Source organism: Elephantulus edwardii, unplaced genomic scaffold, assembly GCF_000299155.1.
Source record: "Elephantulus edwardii isolate Elephantulus edwardi_28Jun2011 unplaced genomic scaffold, EleEdw1.0 scaffold00141, whole genome shotgun sequence".
Classification (NCBI taxonomy): domain Eukaryota; kingdom Metazoa; phylum Chordata; class Mammalia; order Macroscelidea; family Macroscelididae; genus Elephantulus; species Elephantulus edwardii.
In genome coordinates this window covers 4230254-4251897 of record NW_006399891.1, presented here as the reverse complement: position 1 = coordinate 4251897, position 21644 = coordinate 4230254, and the positions used below count along the sequence as shown (strand labels likewise).

General features: G+C 41.4%; 1 protein-coding gene across 16 annotated transcripts in view; it reads right to left on the bottom strand.

Moving 5' to 3' along the window:
* The window catches only part of TRPM3 (transient receptor potential cation channel, subfamily M, member 3), a 790873-nt gene that overhangs the window by 365127 nt on the left and 404102 nt on the right, over nt 1-21644 (bottom strand). For all 16 annotated transcript variants that reach the window (XM_006894402.1, XM_006894401.1, XM_006894387.1 and 13 more), the window contains exon 6: nt 7531-7702. In XM_006894402.1, coding sequence (XP_006894464.1) covers nt 7531-7702 — 172 coding nt within the window. The remainder of the gene's footprint in view (nt 1-7530; nt 7703-21644) is intronic.

Below are 21644 nucleotides of genomic sequence, written 5' to 3'. Positions count from 1 at the left end.
CTGAACATAGCCTCATTCCCTTGCCTCTCTCTCTCTTCCTTCTTCCTACTTACCAAGCAACTTCCTAAAACACATTTAACTCAAATTTATGACTATTCTACTACTCAGGCAGAATATGGGGGAAAAAATATAGCCACCTTAGGGGCTGACATACATCACTTCAAATCTCCAGCCACATACCTCAGTGTGTCCTGCCTGCTGTGTGCTCATTCTACATTTTCCCTGTCTCTTTGCTCTCCCATTCTCTAACCTGTTTCACCCTTCCTATTTGTCCTCAGTCTCCAATTCCTCCTTCATTCCCACTCTCTCAACTAATGGCCTCTTGAACGGTTTCCCTCTCCCATTGTTTCTCTTCAAATACATTTTTATTTTATATTGGTTTGATTACAAAGTTTGCATACATTGTGTTTCACACTATCCTTCATTTATATTGTATTCCATATGATCATTCCCATTCATTATCTTTTACGTAGAAGCAATTAAGAATCACCTGATTATCCCATCCAACAATGTTCCATCTTACCCACATCTGAGCCAACCCACATATTCTTCCTTTCCTCCTTTGACATAGGATGAAATTGTCTTTGGTCTCCTCACTCAAAACCCAAACTCATTGCTGCTGAGTTAGAACGGACTCCTGGCGGATCCTCCAGTGGGCTCTCTGAGGTGGTAAATGGCACAGGAGAGGCCTGTCCCTCTTTCTCCCAAGGAGCTGCTTTCAGTGATCTACTAAGGCCAGGTATTCATTGGTGTCCACTGAATCCCATTCCCTCTCATCAGCCCAAGGACTCCCCTGAAATTCCCTCGAGATTGGACCTCAATCTGATTTTCTGTCTGTGACTATTTAGGCTTTAGGAGAATAATACTGGTATCTCCAAGGATGTGTATGCAGCCAGCTTGACATGTCTCTTCTGTATTCTGCACGTGCAGTTCACAAGTCCTTGTGAGGTCTAGCTTCAAAATATATCTTGAGCCAACAAGTTTCTACTACCTCTGCTAATTTGAACCAATATCATCTCTCAGATGGATTATTGAAATAGATGTTTAGCCAGTCCCTCTGATTTTAATCTCACCCCTTTTCCTTAGTCGCCACCACTTATCTCTCAGTTTGTTGTATTTGTGGGGATGTACATATTGCTACAATGAAGGGAGATGTAACAGAGGTATTTCAAACACCAGCAGGGTCGCTTATGGTAGACTGATTTTAGCAGAGCTTCCAGATTAAGGCCAAGAAGAAAAGGTGTGTAATCTGCTTCTAGAAATTAGCAAATTAAAACCCCGTGGATCACCTCAGAATATCATCCTATATAGGGCTGAAAGGTGAGCTCCTGGGTCTGAGACACTTGAAAGGTCCACATCAATGGAATGGACTGAAGCACACCAACAGTTGTGAAAATGATGCAGAATGCTTTGCTCTGTTACATGCAGTCACCATCAGACACAGTCAACTCAGCAACAACTAACAACCACCTCATTCTACTCTCTCCACACACCAACCCGGTATACCCTTTTTAGCACAAGGGGTTTCCTGATCAAATCTTGCCAGATCAAAACACTCATAGAAGAAAATACTACTTTTCACAAAAGTGTTGCTCTTCACTGAAATCCTGGGACCTTTGTCTATATTCATTTTTTTTCCTTGGGATATTCTTTGCATCAATTGCTCCCTCATCTTCTGTTAAATGTCACTGCCTCAGAGAAGCCATTCCTGGACCTGATCTAAAATACCTTACACACAAACACACGAACATCCACACATGCGCGCATACGTGCACACGCACACACAAACACACACACACACACACACGCAGATATTCACACATGCACATACACACAGCAATCTCTGCTTTATTTTCCTTATTTTTGACTGCCAGGATCATAGACATCATTTTTCTTCTCCCAACCTTTTACGGCTTAAGATCAACAACTTGTTTATTTCTGTTTTCCAGAATCTTAAATATGTCTGGTATCTACTAAAAATTCACAGAGAACTTGGTTTCTAAAGCTCAGACACAAACTCATTGCCATCAAATCGAAACCAACTCACAGCTGACTTTCAGAGGCTATTAATCTTGTGGGAAGAGATTGTCCATCTTTCTCCCACAGAGCAGGGGGTGGATTCGAACCATCTACCTTTGAGTTGGCAGCACGATCTCTACCCACTTAGCCTCCAGAGTTTTCTAAAGAAAAAAATCAGAATTGTGAGACTTTGCATGTGGAGGTTTGGAAAAACAGCAACTAGTGGAGTGTGCTGGAGCAGGAAATTGCTCGAGTGTGAGAGAGTTCTTCGTTCCAAACAAAGCCGATGAGTAAGAAATGGTGACCCCACTATGCTGACTGCTGCCAGTAGAGTAAGGGGGAGGAGAGGCAATGAGCTCACAGGTGTCAGAACGCTGGGAAGCGTGTGGAGTAGTTGATGACTGCAATGTGTTATGATGAATAGTCAGCATGTTGATGAGAATGAGTTTATAAGCTTCCTGAACAGAATTCACTTAATATCTCAGTAAAATATTCTTCACAAGATTATGCTATGCATGTAAGAAAAAGAGCGTTTGTTGATAGGCAGCCATGGTATGCAGGTCACTGCTAAGTGATTAAAATGAGTGGCATTTAAATGAGGGAAGTGTTGAATGTGTTCAGACGTCTCTGGGGTCCATCCTATGTGTTATAGTCTGGTGGTGAATGGTTTCATTGGCATAGCATCTAATTTTCAGGAGGCCAAGTGAGTTCCAACAGTTGAATATTTGTGTGTGTGAGTGTGTGTGGTTTATTTCCTAAACTCTAGAAGAAAGAAATGGAAGAATAAATGGTAAATGGATAGTCAGAATTAACTTAAAGGTTAAAGTACTTATAGCCTTCAACTCAATTTTCACTCACAGAGACCTAATAGATTTTACAAGTTATCTGTAGTAGGAAGAACGGTATTATTTACGCATGTACTCTATCCATTGCTGTCGAGTTAGAACCGACCCATAGCTGCCCCCACCTCCAGTGAGTTTCCTAAGGCTATAAATTACACAGGAGACTTCCCAGCTTTCTCCTGAGGGGTAGCTGTGGATTTGAAGTACCAGAGAGATGCCACTTTAGTTATCAGTGCAACTCCCGACAGGATACACGCCGTTACTACTAACTTCCAAATAAAGGAAATAATAGCTTCCAGATGAGCTGGTAGAAATTCTGTCCTGAAGCCCAGCATGGGCCTAACATTAAAGATCTTCATTCTTCCTCCTCTTGGTTCATGTAGTGGCCGGGATGTGGTGAGTCCCCCTTCCCTCCCTTTACTTGGTTCTCTTCTGGAAGCTTCTGTGCTCTGCCTGCATGCTTTTCTTTACTGAAACTGAAGGTGGTCTCAAGGTCCTGCTCTACTTCAGTCACCAGGGGTCACTTCTTATGTGGACCACCAAGGAGCTCCCTGGTCCCTCTCTACTGTGTGTATGAGTATAGCACAGAGAAAGCAGACCGGGGATGGGAGTGGCAGGGGAATACAACTTTAAATGTTAAACCTATGAATGCCTAGGCAAGTTGGGATGAATTAATCACCCTATAGCTGAGATGTTCAGGGAGAGAACTCATAGTTAACTCATGATCTTATCCACCTTACCTCATGGACACACTTCTAACTTAGAATTTTCTTATATATCTCTGGTGGTGGTGGTGTTACATGCTTTCTAATCAGAACTGACCCATAGCTGACCCTCTAGAGAGTTTTCAGAGGCAATAAACCATGCAAGAGGAGACTGTCTATCGTTCTCCAGTGGGGCAGCTAGTGGTTCGAACTGTGTGCTTTGGAGATTGCAGAATAGCTTTTTCCACTAGGCCACCTGAGCTTTGGTAGATCTCTATTGGGTTCCCCTAGTCTTCTTCTTCTTGTTGTTGCTATGTGCCATCAAGTTGCCTACGACTCATAGCACCCTATGTACAAGAGCCCTAAACCCTGCTCTTTGCTGTGCCAATCTCATCGTCTCCAACACATCTACTCCCATTATCCCAGTCACTGAATCAATCCATCTCATCAAGGATCTTCCTCTCTTGCGTTGTCCCTCCACCCTTCAAGCACAAGGACTGGTCCCTCCTTGCAACATGTCCAAAGTATGTTAGACAAAACTTCAGAATCCTTGCCTCCAAGGAGCAGCTTATTACCAATCAATTAAACTGGCCAAGTGGAAGCCTGTGAGCTTCTAGTAAATCATCAAATAGAGTTCTAAAGCAAGAAGAAACGTATGCTTATAGGTCATGCTGAATGCAATGACCAACTGGTTCCCTTTGTCCGCACTCCACTCCACTCTCTGGGTTTAACTCTTATCCACACTCAAGGCCTAATCCTTTTTGAGGACCTGCACTGTTTCAGGAGCTCCTCTAACTTTGTGCCTCCATTTAGTACCTGGCTGTGTGTCTCTCCCCTATTTTGTTCCCCAACCCTTACCTGGGTCTTCCGCTTGCCAGTGTATCCATGTATCAATACTGTCCTATTTATGCAGGCAATCCAGGAAGGGTGTACTGTCCCTGTGAATGGGCTGTGACTGGTTCCTGACGATTAATGCAAGGACAAACATGTGGTCCTGAGGTTGGCTCCTCCCACAGCCCTGGGCCTTCTGCCTGTTCTAGTTCTTTACCCTCGTGCTGCTGGGCTCTGCTCCTCATTCAGGCTAGGCCGCTGTGCATTAGCCTCTCCTGCAGGGGTGCCTCTCAGTGGGCACTAGAGCAAGGCACCACTCCAGGCAAATAAGTGCACCTCTGTCTGAAGAGACAAATTATAAAAAGGCCAATTATTTCCTCTGGGCTCTTTATAAAGAGCAAGTTTCCCTAACCCTCACAATCACATACCTATAGTTCTCCCACACTATCCGATTGTTCAGCTCAGCTGCCACCAAGGCTAGGCATGACAGATGGCATCCTCTTATTAGCCAGTAATGAACTTAGCCTTGCCTCTGTTTACCCTGTTCCCATCCACTTCAGCTCCCTGATGTTAAGTTCTCATTATGAAACTGATGACATCAAAATTCTATCAGTCATCGAAACAAAACATATGACACTAATTCTACACTATCTTATTATATTAAAATATTATAATTCAGTTTTAGAGTAAATCTACTACTTCCTGCCAATAGTACTTCTGGCAGTTTCTAGATCAATGAGCCTTACTTTTTTAGTTTGTTTTTAGAAGACATCTACCTAAGCATGAATTATGATTTCTCTTTCAAAAGATAGTTAGGGATTCTTCAATAGAAAGCATATTCCTACTTTACCTTTGACAGCAGGCTAACCACAAAATGGATTATTCCAAATTTCCTTGTAAAAACGTGAAGGTCAGTGACTTAAAGTAGAATTTCCTAAATGATGGATTCAGAAATGAGAGCACAGAGAAGAGAAATCTAAGATGAGGTATCACAGTTTTGGAGGAAACGTGACTTGACATGGTGACGCCGGACAGGCAACAGCCACCTGCACACCTTGAATCAACTTGCACTTTTGTGAATTTATCTGATCAAAGGGAGTTTTCTGCTTTTTGTAATTGTAGGTTTTAAAAACTTCTTCAGTTAGATCAAAGCTTCTCTGATGTAACATACAATGACTTCACTGTTGGAACCTGTTTAAGCTTTCACATTGTTTTGTGAAAGCAAATTTAACTTAATTTAGGTAGGAGAAATGGTAAATTGTTTTAATATCTCTAATGCATCTTATGGAGGGGCATCCACTTCCTAAATAACATGCCTCTGGAAACTCTATGAACTTTGATAAATGTTGATAGTTATAGAGGGGCTTCAGGCCTTTTGTTCATAGGGTTGCAGTGAGTCCTGCTTGACTTGAAGGCAATCAACAAAAAAAAGCAAGGCACTTAGGGATCTGGGGAGGCATTACTGCTTTTACTTTGCCACCCTGTAAAACCATTGTGCATATAACAAACGCAGCAAAGAGCATAGGTGTAAGTGCTTAATAGTTTATTTTAGTGTAACTATTGGATATACTTTGGGCATGTTGCTAAGAGAGGCTATTTATTGGAGAGGGATCTCATGGCTTGGGAAGGTGGAGGGACAGTGAAAGGGAGGAAGATCCTCTACCAGGTGGAATGACACAATGACTGCAGCAATGGGCTTGGGGATGTCGGAGATTGTGAGGATGGCACAGGATAGTATAAGGTTCAGATCTGTTGTTCATAGGGCACTATGAGTTATACTCAACCTGACAGCTCTTAACAGCAACAACAGTACTGGGCACGGAATATGTGGCAGTGAAGGCAATTTCTATCTCGGCTTGGCTAGGCTGCAGTTCCAAGATGTATGTGTAAACACTCGTCTGGAAGCTTTCCTGGAGTTATTGTTGTTGTTGTTGTTGTTGCTGATTGCCTTTGAGTCGAGCACGACTCATAATGACCCTATGAACAAAAGGCCGGAAGCCCCTCTACAACTATTGATATTCATCAAAGTTCATAGAGCACTTAGATATAATTAAAACCTTGGGTTGAACAGATTTTGTTCCATAATACAATCTAACAGAATAAAATTTAATGTCATGTGACATAGTCATCTTTCACAATGCAGTTTCACAGGAGGAAGATCTCTAAGGAATTGCAGCCTTGGAAACCCAACAGAGGGTCATTATGAGTCAGAAACAATCCCACAGCAGTGGATACAACACAAACGAATGTAATATCATCAATTCCTTGAATTCATATTACTGGATAATATTAAATGCCATCACTTTATATTGTTAATCACTTATGATTTACAAAAAGACCAGGAAAAACATAGAGGCACACTTAAGAGGGGGAGACAGAGGTCCTCCACAAGCCGAGAAACACTGAAGGAACTGGGAGTCAGGCTCCCCAACACAGAAAGAATCAAAATGACCATGACCCTGATTTGAACTTTGACCTTCCAGAACTATGAGAAAGTGCATTTCAGGTTTTTAAAGCTGTGATATTACTGTTATGGCAATACTAAGTAATTAAAATCACAGTGTACATGAATCTACGCTTACATCTAAATATACGCACAAAAAGAGCGACAATGAAAAACTGCTTTCATAAAATTAAGACACGGAGTTTGTGTTAAAACTTCATCAAACTGATTGATGCCAAGAGAATATATAATTGCTTTGAAATGCTTTAACTCAGCCAGACCTGGGCTAAGCGCAAGCCTTATTCTTCCTTTCCCCCCCTCCCCACCCCATTTTTAGGCACCAAAACAAGTTTAATAAATTGAATCCATTTCTCTGGGGTGCCTTTCCTCCTAGAAGTTTTTCTGTGCAACGGATGTAAGAAAATTTTTAAGAAAAAGGGTATCTACATTCCCCAAGCCCCAGAGGGTGTTGAATTTCTTATGCATGAAAAATGAGCTCACTTATGGTGTAATCAGCTCTGGCACAGCAGCTCCTCCCCCTCCGGATGGCGCGCTGGCCTGGCAGAAATACTGTCCATACCCGAACTTGCTCAAATTTTCACAGCCCTGCTCCATGGTGGACCTAAAGTGTCTCACTCTCAACTTGTTTCCTCTGAGGCGTGACAGTGTGGAGGGACAGTGACCTACTTACTTGTATTTATCTTCTGGAGTGAAATGTGCTTTTCCAGCTGCCTCCGGAGTTTCACCTCGGCCCCGTATTTCCCGGTGGTCCCATTGTCGGCCAGGATGAAGTGCGAGTGCATGCTGTTGAGAACAGTGAGCTTGCTCATGGGGTTGGACATGGTCTGGTACGGCCGGACAACCTGCACGATTTCAAAAGTCGGAAGAATAAGTCAGAGGAAAGGAAGTGAATAGGTGGAGGCCCAGATACAGCAGTGAGAGGAAGGAAAGGAAAAAGCAACACTATGGTGAAGTGAAAGGACAATCTGTATCTTCTTCCCTTCTTCCTTTGGCAAGAACTTGAGACTTATGTCAAAAGTTCTATTTGAGGCAAGGCCATTCTTTTTTTGTTTGTCTTTTAGAAAGTGTATACTTTTTTTAGTATTAATAGGTTTGAACATATTCCTTTTTTTTTTCCCATTCATTCATTGTAACACATTTTCCTCCCTGTCCCTTCACCCTTACCCCAGTTCACTTTTTTCTTGGGAAAAAAAAGTTCTTTCACTATTATACAGTCACCCACTCCCGACCACTTTACTATGCAGTTCTTATTCTGAGAAAAGAGAGGATAAATAATGTACACGACATTGAAGCAGATGAGGGAGAGAACTATATAAAAGGAACATGTGATTAGGTATTATTGGCATGGCAAGGCCGTTCTTAAAGACCTGTATCTTAAGTCCTAGTAGGTTACTATGGAATCATCTGAACGGTAGCAGTTTTGGTTTTTGGATTGGCACGGATGGTTTGTGTTACCCTGTCTGGAAACTCTGGCGGCATAGACAGAGCAAGCTGTGCTGTTAAGCAAAAGTCTTTATGATTCCAGTGGTTTGAATCTACCAGCAGCTCCAGGGGATGAAATATTCTCAGTCCCCTCCCATTGTTATTTATAGCCTTAGAAACCTGATGGAGGGTCCTGAGTTGAAAGTGACTTGATGGATGTGAGGGAGATTACTAAAACAGTTGTAGGTTGTGATAGTGTTGCAATTGGTGTACATATCTCTGTTTGGGTTTCAGTTCTCATTTATTTGGGATATATTCCTCACAATGGTACAGCTGGACTAGAGGAAGTTTCTATGTTCAGCTTTTTGAGGAAATGTCAAACTGCCTTCCAGCCTGGTTGTACCATTTTATAGTCCATCAACAGTGTATGGGAGTTCCTACCTCTCCACATCCTCTACAATATTTATTACTTGCTGCCCTATGAAGAAATTGTGGTACACTCACATGGTGGAATACTACACAGCACTCAGAAGCAATGATTTTGAAAAATACTACATAACTTGGGAGAGTCTGGAGAGCATTATGCTGAGTAAACTAATTCAGTCTCATAAGGACAAATATTGCATAACACCACTATTGTAAACATTGAAGGATAACTAGTAAAACATGTATGGGGATCCAAGTAGGGAAGGTGTGAAAGCAAAAGAGTGGGTGAGCATGAGTAAGGGTGAGATCACAGGTGAGTGGAGGGAGGGTGGGAAAGAAATGGGAATGATCTAGTGGGGCCCTGAATAGACCAGGTAATGGTGGGCATAGTGCAATGGTGATTAATTTTACAAAGTATAATGAATGGAATGACTGTATGAAACATAATGTGAATGAACAATGGTATGAAACACAGTGTATATGAACTTTGTAAGCAAAGCAATATAAAATAAATTTTTTTTTTAAAAAATGTGGTAGGTTAAACCCACTCAGTTGAACTGCAGAAAAATTGGACTTGTCATCTGCTTTTCTTCTATGATTCTAGCCTGTAGCACCAGCAGTTACTATGAGTCAGAATTAACTTGATAGCAGTAAGGAACGTATTCATTTGTTTAAAAAGGAGAATTTGCAGTTTTCCTTGTGCTTGAAAGCTACCAGGCCAGTGAATGCTTCCTTATAAAATGGAAACAATTCTTACCTATTTTGTTTGTTTGTTTCCCTTCTTTGCTATATCATTTAATTTGCTGTGGTTGTTGCTGATATTAGGTGCCATTTGGTTGACTTTCAACTGACAGCTGTCTCATGTGCAAAGTAAGACAGTTCAGAGGGCTCTCTAGCTGGGTTTTATTTAATGGAAGTTCGTCACCAGGTCTTTCTTCCCAGGAAAGGATTGAGTGGATTCGAACTGCGACCCTTGTCATCGGTAACTGAATGTGATCATTGCATCATCTGAAATTCTTCCATGGTTTGATATTCTGGTCAATGAAAGAAGTAGGAGGATATAATCTTTTCTGTTAAGCTTGCTCAAGAATCAGAAGGTTTGTAACTTAAAATCCACACTGTTCTTACTAGACACTTCAGGTGGCTCCTGATTGTAAGTTAGATAGTTCATGAAATGAAAATTATTCTGGTCAAAATGTTCATCTCTGTCTTATTATTATTTTGCTATCATTATTATTGTTCTTGCTTTAGTTTTGTGGTGAATCACACTATTATTCTCAGTTTGATCTTTTAAACTTTTGATATGAAAAAGATTTTCATATTAGATGTTTTAAGTAAAAAGGAGAGGCACTGAAGTTTAATTCTAAAATCTATGCTTATTTCTCTTTCCCACATAGTTTAGACCCAATGGTAACATATGATGATGTACTGAAAACCTACCCCAAAATACTTTGTCAGAACCTTACTTGTGACTAGAAAAAAGGAGAGTTTAACAGGCTCATTGTTACATATCTGAGCATAGCCACCATGGTTCTGAATCATAGAATCTTCCTAAGATGGAAATGAATATCACTGGCTCTTTATTTTTGTGCCTTCATGGGGGTCCATATTAATTCCTGACTTTGGAAGGTCCTGTTCATTTTTAGTATGCAATAACTCACCATGAAAGGCTATAATAAGATTGTGTTGTTTGTTAAGGGACTTGCACAGCTATTTATGGAAGGGAGGTCTTTAATAATAAAAACCTCATGAAAATAATTTGTTTGCAATCTTAATATTGATTTAAAAACTACTGCATTTCCATGTGCCTTGTAAATGAAGGCACTCAATAAATAATGAATGAACAAATAGAAAAACATCCCCTTGAGACAGATAGGCTTTTGTTCATAACTGTCAAAAAGAAAACTATCTAAACTGTTGGAAATTGATTGACTCTAAACCTAAAGTGTGTAAATAATGCTAAGCTTTTGATATCTCTTTCATATTTATCAATACATACTAAATTTGTTAAAGCAGCATTAATATAACATTGATTTATAGCTTTGTTTTAGTTGGTGCTTATTGATAAAGGAAGCTTGCAACTCTTTGATTATTGTTCCCAGCATTCACATAAGGCAGTGTTCAACTGCTCCCTTGTCTAAATGAGTGAATGAGAGAGCCCAAAATATCAAGACAGTAGTTTGCTAGCCCCTGTAGAATCCTTTCTACAGAAAGAGGAGGGAGTTTGGAACTTAAGTCTCCTATTTTGTGCTCATTACTTTTTTATCATAAAACATTCATCCTTGATAGAGTTCAAGTTAATAAATATTAATGCTTTGTGGAAAAAGTCTTCAGGGAACCATTTTACCATTTTCTTACTTTCTTAAGATGCCCCTGCATTGGACAAGAGAAAACATTTGTGATTGAGTTACTTTACTAATAATAGCTCTCCCAAGGTGTCATGCCAGCAAAGAAGAAGACCTCAAGCTGAGAGGCAAGGGGCAGTGGGTTTTCAAGATTAAAATATGTATGAAGGTGAGCTCCAAATATCTGAGCTATCTGAGACATAAGTCTATACCTTTTAATTCCTGGAACCTACAATGGAAGTGCATTTTTCAAATGAATCAAAAGGATTCTGCTGTATGCACCATAATCTGAGAAGAAAAAAAACATGCTTCAGTCACCTGGCTTTATATCTCCTCTAAACACTGATTCTAAGGACATGGGTACAGCAGACTTCCCAGTCACAGTCCTCTTTCTTGTAATGCATGGTGTGACTGCCTTGGGGAATACTTACTTCCAATGCCATGGCAGGCAGTACAAGTTTACAATACCACTCATGAATTTTCATTTCTTTATCTTATTGATCTGTATTTCTTTTTATCTGAGGCCACGTAAAAGGCGATTTGGTTTTTGGCAGAGTTTGCTGAGTGAGGTTGTGCTAGCTGCCTGTGTGGATTTAACCTGCCTCACCGTGACCCCATGAATTACAGGGTAAATCTCCCCCTTACCCCAGGGTTTTCTTGGTTATAGTGCATTATGTGTTGTGCTACTATCCAAAAGGTTGGCACTTTGAATCCACCAGTTGCTCCAAGGGAGAAAGATGGTCAATATTTTCCTGTCAAGATTCACAACCTTTGGATTCTGATGGAAAATGACTCGAAATCAACTCAATGGTAGTAGATTTTACGAAATTCTTATGAAAACATATCACCAGTCATTTCTTCTGTGGGGCAACTGAGTGTGTTTGAACAGACAAACTTTCATTTAGCAACTGATTACAAACATCTCGCACACTGGCTCCTACTAAGGGATCTAAATGTGCAAAATAAATACAGTTATTTTTCCAGTCATATGTTGATTCTTGAGTAGTCTTGAAAACCTGAGTTGAGAAATTTGGTTAAATCCCAGTTCATCCAATGTTGTGTGAATCTGAATCTCTTTTTCTTTCTTACTTTTTTTTTATTCTTCAAAATTAAAATGATAAAAATGACACACCCCATCCATGGAGGTTAAATAAGATCATTAGTGCAAAGTACTTGGTACTGTGCTTAGCTTTCAGAAAACCTCATCAGCCAGCCCAAGGTGACCCTCCTTTGACTTTCTGCGTCTGTATGTTTTTAAAGGAGGAGACCACAGGACCATGTCTTTCTCCTGCAGAATAAAGGATGGATTAAAAATGTTAACCTGTCACTTAGCAGCCCAACAGGTAACACACTACACAAGAAGGGCTCCTTAGCTTTTAGCAGGAAATCTATAACTGTTAACTTCTTTCAGGTCTGCTTTTATAAACGAGTGGTCTATATGGAATATTGAGAGACAAGTCGTTGGCTTCTAATTAAAATCAGAGATCTGAAACAATGTGAATAAAGAAAAGCTTCAACAAAACAAAAACACTCACTATTAATTAATTGGCAAAATATACAGTGGAATTTTTTTCTTTGCCAAGCCTTCCCAAAAGTCTAGGAGGAAGATGTTTGAAAGCAATCTGTTGATTAACTGAAGTCAGAAATAACTTCTAGAATTCTTCAGAGAAAACGGTTTTGGTCTAACTCTCATTTTTAAAAAAATCCACTTAATATTCTTGGTAACACTCTATTTTTGTTTGAGTTCCAATTTGCATATCTACAAAATATTTACCAATCTTCTTGCTATGTTTTCCAAACAGAAAAAGAAAATGTATTTTTATCACATGAATACAAATGATTTTTCTCTTTGACAAGATTTTGGGAATAGTGCAATCACTTTTTACACACACACACACACACACACACACACACACACACACACAGAGTGCATCTGTCTGTGGAGCTAATAAGAACAAACGTGAAATGTTCACAGCTTGTAGGTATGTTGGATCACTCTAGCATTCTTCGCTGCCAGGAGCTCCTGAGAGACAATAGGTATACAATAGGTTGCTTTCTCTTCTACGCATCTGGGCTAATTCTGATTGTATACCATCCTAGAGAGACTTGTGCAGTGTGTTAAATGTTGGACTGCTAGCCAAAACGTTGGCAGTTTGAATCCACTCATTGTTCCACAGGAGAAAGACGATACCATTTCCTTCAGAAAAGACTTAGAGCCTTAGAAACTTAATGGGTGATCTGCAGGAGTCAGAAGCCATGCAAGGGAAGTGGGCTTGGGACTTTTTGGATTTAGAGCAACTTGATGGTATAATCATTCAGATAATTAAAACTAGTTTTGTAATTCTAATAAAGAATTTGGATGAGAAAGGCTGCATAGGTGTTAAATGTCCCCCTGTAGAGAGAGATTTCCTGATTGGTAACTAAACTGGTACCTATAAATTTGTTTAGTAGTGGATTTTATGCAGAAACACAACCTGAGTTGCAGAAAGTAAGAAGGATTTAAAATGCTTGCTGCAGAAGATCAACAACTACAGCCTTCAATGTGGATTACATCTTATCAACATCAGGAAAACAAAAAATCCTCACCACTGGGCCAATAGGCAACATCATGATAGATGGGGACAGGATTCCATCTTATCACTCGGATTCACAATCAACAGCCTTGGAACCAGTAATCAGGAGGATATCAGGAGACATGCTGCATTGGGAAAATGTGCAGTCAGGCACCTCTCCAAAGGACTGAAGAGCAATGATGTCAGTTTGAAGACTAAAGCACACCTGATTCAGACCATGATCTTTTCAATCACTTGCTATGCATTTGAGAGCTGCACAATGATTATGGATGACAGTAAGAGAATTGATGCCTTTGAGTTGTGGGGTTGGAGAAGAGTGCTGAATATCTCATAGACTGCCAAAAGAACAAATAGCTATATCATGGAGAGAATGCAGCCAGAGTGCTCCTTGGAGGCAAAGATACCAGAGCTTCCTCTCACATACTGTGGGCATATTGTTAGGAGAGGCTACTCCCTGGTAAGAGATATCATGCTTGCAAAGGTAGAGGGCTGGCGACAGAGAAGAAGAATCTTACAAAGATGGATTGACACAGTGACAGCAGCAGTGGGATCCCTGAAGATGAGGTGGTTGGTTCAAGATAGGACAAAGTGTTTATAGGGTCGTTATGAGTCATACTTGACTTGATACCCTCCAAGCATCATGGATCAGATTGACACCACATAATGAGATTCTGTGCCTCTAGTCCCTCGGAAACAAAGGAGAGATGTCTTCACCTGTGGATTTGTTGCACACCACTAACTACTTCTAATCGGTAAAATTCTGGTTCTCTGTACAATTTAACTATGAGTCAAAGAGACCCTGGGAAACAAAACAGAACTTTAAAGGGCTAATAGGAAGGGAGGAGTATTTATATAAGGCATTATGAGAGTCATCACCTTCCCAAGCAGGTGACTGATTCAAAGACACTATAGAAAAACAAACACTGGGTGACAGAAAGCCAAGCCTATTTTCTGTATACCAACATTGGCTGGTCATTTGGAAGCTTGTCTCTGATACCTGTTCACATTTTCCAGATGTTATCTGTGTGTTCTGATCACACAGAAGAACTATATGTTCTGGTCTCACAGGAGTACTAAGATGGCAATCATTAGAAGTTGTTTCTAGAACTAGTTACCCTAGCTTTTAATTTATGATAAGCATGTTCATTTATGTACTCAGCAAGTATTTAATGGTTTGAATCAGGTGCACCTTAGTCTTTAAACTGACATCATTGCTCACTAGTAAGTTGGAGAGGTCCCTGACAGCAGATTATCCCAATGCAATTCTTCTCATCTTTTGACTGCTAGTAACAAAGGTGTTAATTGTAGATCCAAGTAAGATGAAATCATTGACAATTTCAATCTTTTCTCCATCTTTCATAATGTTTGCTGACCAGTCCAGTGGTGAGAACTTTTGTTTTCTTGTTGTTGAGATGTAATCCATACTGAAGTCTTTGATCTTCTGCAGCAAGCGTTGTAAATCCTTCTTACTTTCTGCATGTAAGGTTGGGTCATCTGCATAGCGGATGCTGATGAATCTTCCTCTGATCCTGATGCTACATTCTTCCTCACAGAGCCCAGCTTCTTGAGTGATTTGTTCAGCATACAGATTGAATAGGTTTAGAGAAAGAATGCAGCCTTGACATACAGCTTTTTAAATTTAAACCATGCAGTGTTCCATTGCTCTGTTTAGACAACAGCTCATAGGACAAACTACACATGTGAGGATGGAAGGTGTGGTGCTCACAGTTGCTCCAGTAGACACATTATTTACATACAATCTTGAGTGGTTATGCGCTGTGGAGTATAATTGACTCACAGTGACCTTACAGGAGAGAGTAGAACCAGTCCACTGGGTCTCTTAGGTTGATGCAATGGAAGCAGACTGCTACATCTTCCTTCCAAACAGTGACTAGGGGCTTTGGATCACTGGAATTTAACTTAGCAGTTGAATGCTTAACCCTCACTGCTGTTGTTATGTGCTGCTGAGTCACTTGTGACTCAGAGAGACACTATGTACAACAGCCCTAAACCCTGCTCTATCCTGAGTCAACCTTATTGTCTCTGAAACACCTAACCCCATTACCCAGTCACTGAAACAATCTGTCTCATCGAGGGTCTTCCTCCCCTGCACTGTTCCTTCACCCTCCCAAGCATGATGCCCTTCTCCAAGGACTGGTCCCTCCTCACAATATGCCCAAAGTATGGCAGACGAAGCCTCAGAATCCTTGCCTCCAAGGAGCAGCCTAGTTTTACCCTCTCTAGGATGAATCTGTCCTCCCAGCAGTCCATGGTGTATTCAATACTCTTCTCCAGCACCACAGCTCAATGGCATCAATTCTTCTTCTATCATCCCTAGTCATTATTCAGCTTTCTGACGTATAGCAAGTAAATGTGAAGACTATGGCCTGGATCAGGCACATCTTAGTCTCCAAACTGACATCATTGCTCTTCAGTACTTCTGACAGCAGCAGACTTTCCCAATACAATCATCTTCTAATTTCCTGGCTGCTGGTACCAAGAGTGTTGACTGGGGAGCCAAGCAAACGGAAGTTGTTAACAATCTCAATCTCTTCACCATCTATCACGATGCTGCCAATTAGCCTAATAGTAAGAATCTTTGTTTTCTGGATGTTGAGCTTCAATCCATATTTAAGGCTTCAATCCTTGACCTTCTGCAACTAGAGCTTTAGGTCCTCCATGGTTTCTGCAAGCAGTGTTGTGTCATCTGTAAAATGCAGCTTGTGGATGAGTCTTCTCCCAATCTTGCTACCACATTCCTCCTCATAGATCCTAGCCTCCCAATGATTTGCTCTTCACATAGATTGAAAAGGTATGGAGATAAGACTCATTCCTGGCATATACTCTTCCTGATTTTGAACCATGCAGTGTTTCCTTGCTCTGTTCTGATGACAGCCTCCTGGTCGCAGTATAGGTTTCACATAAGCACAATCAAAGTGTTCTGGGAGTTAGCCACAGTTTGTTGTGATCCACACCGTAAAATGCCTTTGCATAGTCAATGATACACACCAGGACCCTTTAAAGCACATGTAGTAGTATTGATTTTTAGTTTCTTTACAGCCCAGGAGTTAGTAAGAGAGATGTCAAAGGACCCAATCTGATTTAAATTTATGAAGGAAAATAAGGTTGGTTTTGGTGTCAACTAGTTGCTGTCAATGGCTCAGCTGGGCATTGAAATCCTTTTCCCTGGCAGCTGATCAGATTATTTCCAGCAGAGTCATCCAGAACCAGCAGGCCGCAGAGGAGGGCATGTGCTTTGGAGAAAGAGAAATAAAAGGGGTAGTAAGGTTGTCTTGGGATCAGGCCTTCGTTCCTGGAGGGGGTGAGGGGGACACTGCTGAGAGATAGGAAGCAACCTCTGGGTCTGAGATACAGGAACGTGAGGAGCGAGAGAACAAAGCAGGGCTAAAACCTCTGTGTGTCCTTAGAACCACAGGGAGGCCTGGGCTCACAGAGACACTGGCTTGTTATTTCCTATTCAGTCAGCTCTGCTGTAAGTCTAAGTATAAACCAGGGAGGGTCATATTGAAACCCAAATGCTGCCTCCCAGCTCAGCAATCTAAGCAGGAAAACAGCAAACACAGGGATCCCTCTCCAAAAGTGCCCACGTACTTTATCTGTGTGGCTCCCATTACAATCCACGGGAAGCACAATCACGTTCTTCTGCAGCACTCTGGGGACTCTGGAAACGAGTGCCTCAAAGTGTGTGCTGAGAAGAGCCGTGCCAGCCTCATGTCATGCTCTCCTCTCCAATAGATAGATTCACTTCTCCTTAACCTGTTCAACAGAGAATCACGTACCATTCACTCATCAGGCTGACTGACCGTAGGAAAAGACATGCCAATTCGGAAGTTTCTTCCTTTAGAAAGCACAATGTTAAAGCAGTAATTCCCCCCCCCCCAGTAATTTTAAAGATGTTAACAAATCATTTGAAACTCTTTCCTTAATGTGGGATGAACTTAGTGGCTCACTTCTAAGGGATGAAGAACAAACATTATCTTTGGTGTGTGACTTCGAAGACTAAGTCATAAATGGGTTCTACCTTACTCTTTCTTGGATTATTTATTCAGAGAGAAACCACAACAAAGCAGGTGGTCTAGTAAGAAGCTATGCTGTAATTTCAAAGGTACATTGTTTGAGTCCACCAGATGCAGGGAGGGAGAATCTCTTCCCACACCACTTATTGCCTCTAAAAACTTGCTGGAGAATCTGTTATGGGTCAGTTTCGACTGATGGCATGTGGCAGCAACAAACGGAGAGAGATGAAATACTGAGGATTGAATCCAGCACCCAGTACTTGCAAAGCATACGCTCTACTAAATTTGTCTTGGAGAAAGTGCAACCAGGGTATTTGTTAGAAGCAAGGATGGTGGAACGTTATCTCACACTGGACACTTTTTTCAGCAGGGACTAGTCCTTGGGAAAAAGACATCATGCAAGGAAGGTGGAGGGTCAGCAAAGGAGAGGAAGGCTCTCGGCAAGCTGGACTGATCAATGATTACAAGGGCCTTTAGCATATCAGATAGCATGAGGATGGTACAGGACAGGGTAAGGCTCCGATCTGTCATTCAGAGGCACAACTAAGAAAAACAGCGCATAAATCTGGTGGTTTTGGATTATTTGACACCTTAATACATTTGGCTGCCAAGTGAAAGGTTGATAGTTCAAGTCAACCCAGAGTCACCTCCAAAAAAAAAGTCTAGTGAGTTGATGTTGATTCAGGGGCACTTCTCTTTTTTTTTTTTTTTAATTGAAAGGTCCACATGACAAGAAACTCCTACAAGCAATAAACAAGGAGTCTCTGTCTAGAATTCATGGGGGGAGGGGTGTATTTTAGAAGAAAATGCTGTTGCTCCAGCTGACATCTGAGTACAACCCCAGGAGGGACCCTGAGAAGAATCACTTAGGTAACCATACAGGGAGACTGTGTCAGGTAACAAAAGGTATTGTTTTAAACCACAAATATTTGGGATAATTTGTTACATAGCGATAGATAACTTAGGTAATAGTGTGTAAACTATGTGGCAGGGAAGGCCTCTGACCTCTGCTAACTTTCCATGGGTGAAGAATCCTCATCAACCACATCAAGCTAATTCCAATGCAGTCAGGCATGCCCTTAGGTGCCACACCTCCTACTAAGGACTGTAAAGTCAACCACCCCTCCACAGCATCCTTTAGTTAATTACAGAGTTTGAGAATGCATTGCAATGGCCACACAGCATTTATTAGTTCTCTAACGATTTTGATAATACATTGCAGTGGCCACATAAAACTCACAGAAAATACTCATGATTATGGGAGTATTAGGTGAGTAACAGGTTACAATTTGTATTTGGGAATACTCAGGATACTGCTTTTCAATCATGACAGCCTCTTCTCAGTCATGGTCAAAGGCAGGCCGGACCCTGTGCTCCACTTGAGGAAGTCTTGTAAAATTCCTTCAACTCTGCCAGGGGTGCTCTGAGTTAGAAAGTCTAGATCTGAAGGTGGCTCCCTGGGTTTGGAGCTCACTGTCACATCAGTTTCTGCAAATGCTGCCAGGTTGTCTCTGTCTGTAGCTCGCACAGGAATCTCAAAACCAAAGGCCGCACAGCACTCTTCTTCTTTCCTGAAGGTAGTAAAATTCCCATTTCTCACCTCTGGGCTTGATCAGTTTAAGCCTAGTAGGATGATTAAATGGCTTATCCCCTTGATGGGCTACCATTAAGAAGAATGACAATTCCAGAGCACTTAATTGTGCTGTACCTAGATCAAGAGGCTCTTGTGCCAACAGAACAAGGGAACACTGCATGCCTTAAAATTAGGAAAGGAATGTGCCAGAGTTATATCCTTTCTTGTAGGAAGCTATCCTGAGTAGATCTTAGCTTTGCCACAGAAAACACTTCTGACATGCAGCCGCCACCCAGTCGGTCCATCTCTGGAATTACGCCTACCTCTTTAAATCAGTACCTGTAAATCAACACCTTGGGGCATGCCCCTCCCTCTCTATTGTAAACTGATAGCCTAGGGCTGGCTTCCCTGGCAGCCCCCTCAGCTGCCTATTTCTGCAGAATTCCTCGAATAAACTCTGAGGCTTGATTAGAGAACTTTGTCTTCCCTCCATCTCTCCTGTCCTTGTCCCTCTCTCAATCCTCACCAATCCCTCTCTAGAACACGTGGAACCCGCAAGTCGGTTTCACTTTCTCCATACCTATTTAATATATATGCTGAGCAAATTATTCGAGAAGCTTACTCTATAAAGGAAAATGTGGCATCAGGCCTAGAAGACGACTCATCACTAACCTTCATTATGTGATGGCATGGCCCTGCTTGCTGAATGTGAGGAGGACTTGAAACATGGGCTGCAGAAGGTTAAACACTGCAGCCATCAATATGGTTTTCATCTCAACATCAGGAAAACAAAAATCCTCATCACTGGGCTGATAGACAACATCATGATGGATTGAAACTGTCAATGACTTAGATCCACAATCAATTTATTTGGTCTCAGCAGTTAGGAGATCAGAAGACATATTGGATTCAGAAAGTCTGTAGTCAGGGACCTCTCCAAAATATTAAGGAGCAATGATGTTAGTGTAAGGATTAATGTGCACCTGATTCAGGCCATAGTCTTTTGCAGTCACTTGCTATGCTTTTCAGAGCTGAACAATGACTAAGGATGACAGAACAAGAATTGAAGCCTTTGAATTGTGGTGTTGGAGAAGAGTACTGAATATCCTGTGGGCTGAGAGAAGAACAAACAGATATGTCTTGGAGAAGGGGCAGGCAGAGTGCTCCTTGGAGGCAAAGATGATGAAGTTTCATCTCGTGTACGTTAGCCATGTTTCTAGGAGAGCTTATTCCTTGGAAAAGGACATCATGCTTGGAAGGTGCGGGGATGGCGAAGGAGAGAACAACCCTAAACCAGGTGAGATGACACAGTGACTACAGCAATGGCCTTGTGTGTGGCAGAAAGTGTGATGATGGGGCAGGATAGAATAGAGATCAGATTGGTTGTGGATAGGGTTGCTATGAGTTGTACTTGACTCAGCGGCACATAACAAGAACACGAACAACAACCTAGCCATGTGGTGAAAGTAACAAAGGCAATAGCATAGAAGAACACCAAATAAGGCTCTACAGCACAAATGGTGAAGCCTTACTACCTTCCTTAAGAGGCAGGATTATGTCCTCTCCCCTCCATTCAGGACCTCTGGAGACTCATCATTAACTCACTCACCCTTTTATTGCCTTCAGTTTGGAACTGACCCATCTCTGGCCCTCTAAGATTTCTGAGGCTGTAAACCACACAAGAAGAGATGGTATATCCTTTTTTTTTCCAGAGCCATTTGTGAATTTGAACCACTAGAGAGCGTTTGGGTGAGCATCCCAACTCCCTACAGGCTATACCAGGTGAAATATAGAACTACTTATGAGGTATACATCTCATAGAACAAAACTAACATCAATTCCAAATAAATAAGTAAATAAATAATACCATTAATTTGCTTAAAATAGCTGTACCACCATAAAAACTACAGTCTCAAACATACCATGGACTGCCAAGAAAACAAATAGGTCTGTCTTGCAGCAGGTAAAACCAGATTGCTCTTGGAAGCTAACTCTGTTTCACATACTTTGGGCATGTGGCCAGGAGGAACCGATCCTTAGAGAAAGACATCATCCTTACAAGGATGGAGGGACAGTGCAAGAGGGGAAGACCTCAGATGTGACAGATTGAAACAGTGAGTGGGGCAAGAGAGGTTGGTGTGTTGGAGTCAGTGAGACTGATTCAGGACAGGGCAGACTTCAGAGCTGCTGTACAGAGGGTTGCTATGGGTCGCAGTTGACCTGATGGCACATAACAACACCAATAACATATATATATGTAAGTCTATGATTTCACATGCAAGCAAGATTCTACTGAAGATCATTCAAAAACAATTAGAACAGCACATCAGCAGAGAACTGCCAGAAGTCCAGGCTGGGTTTAGAAGGGGTCGTGGTACTAGGGATATTGTTGCTGATGTTAGATGGAT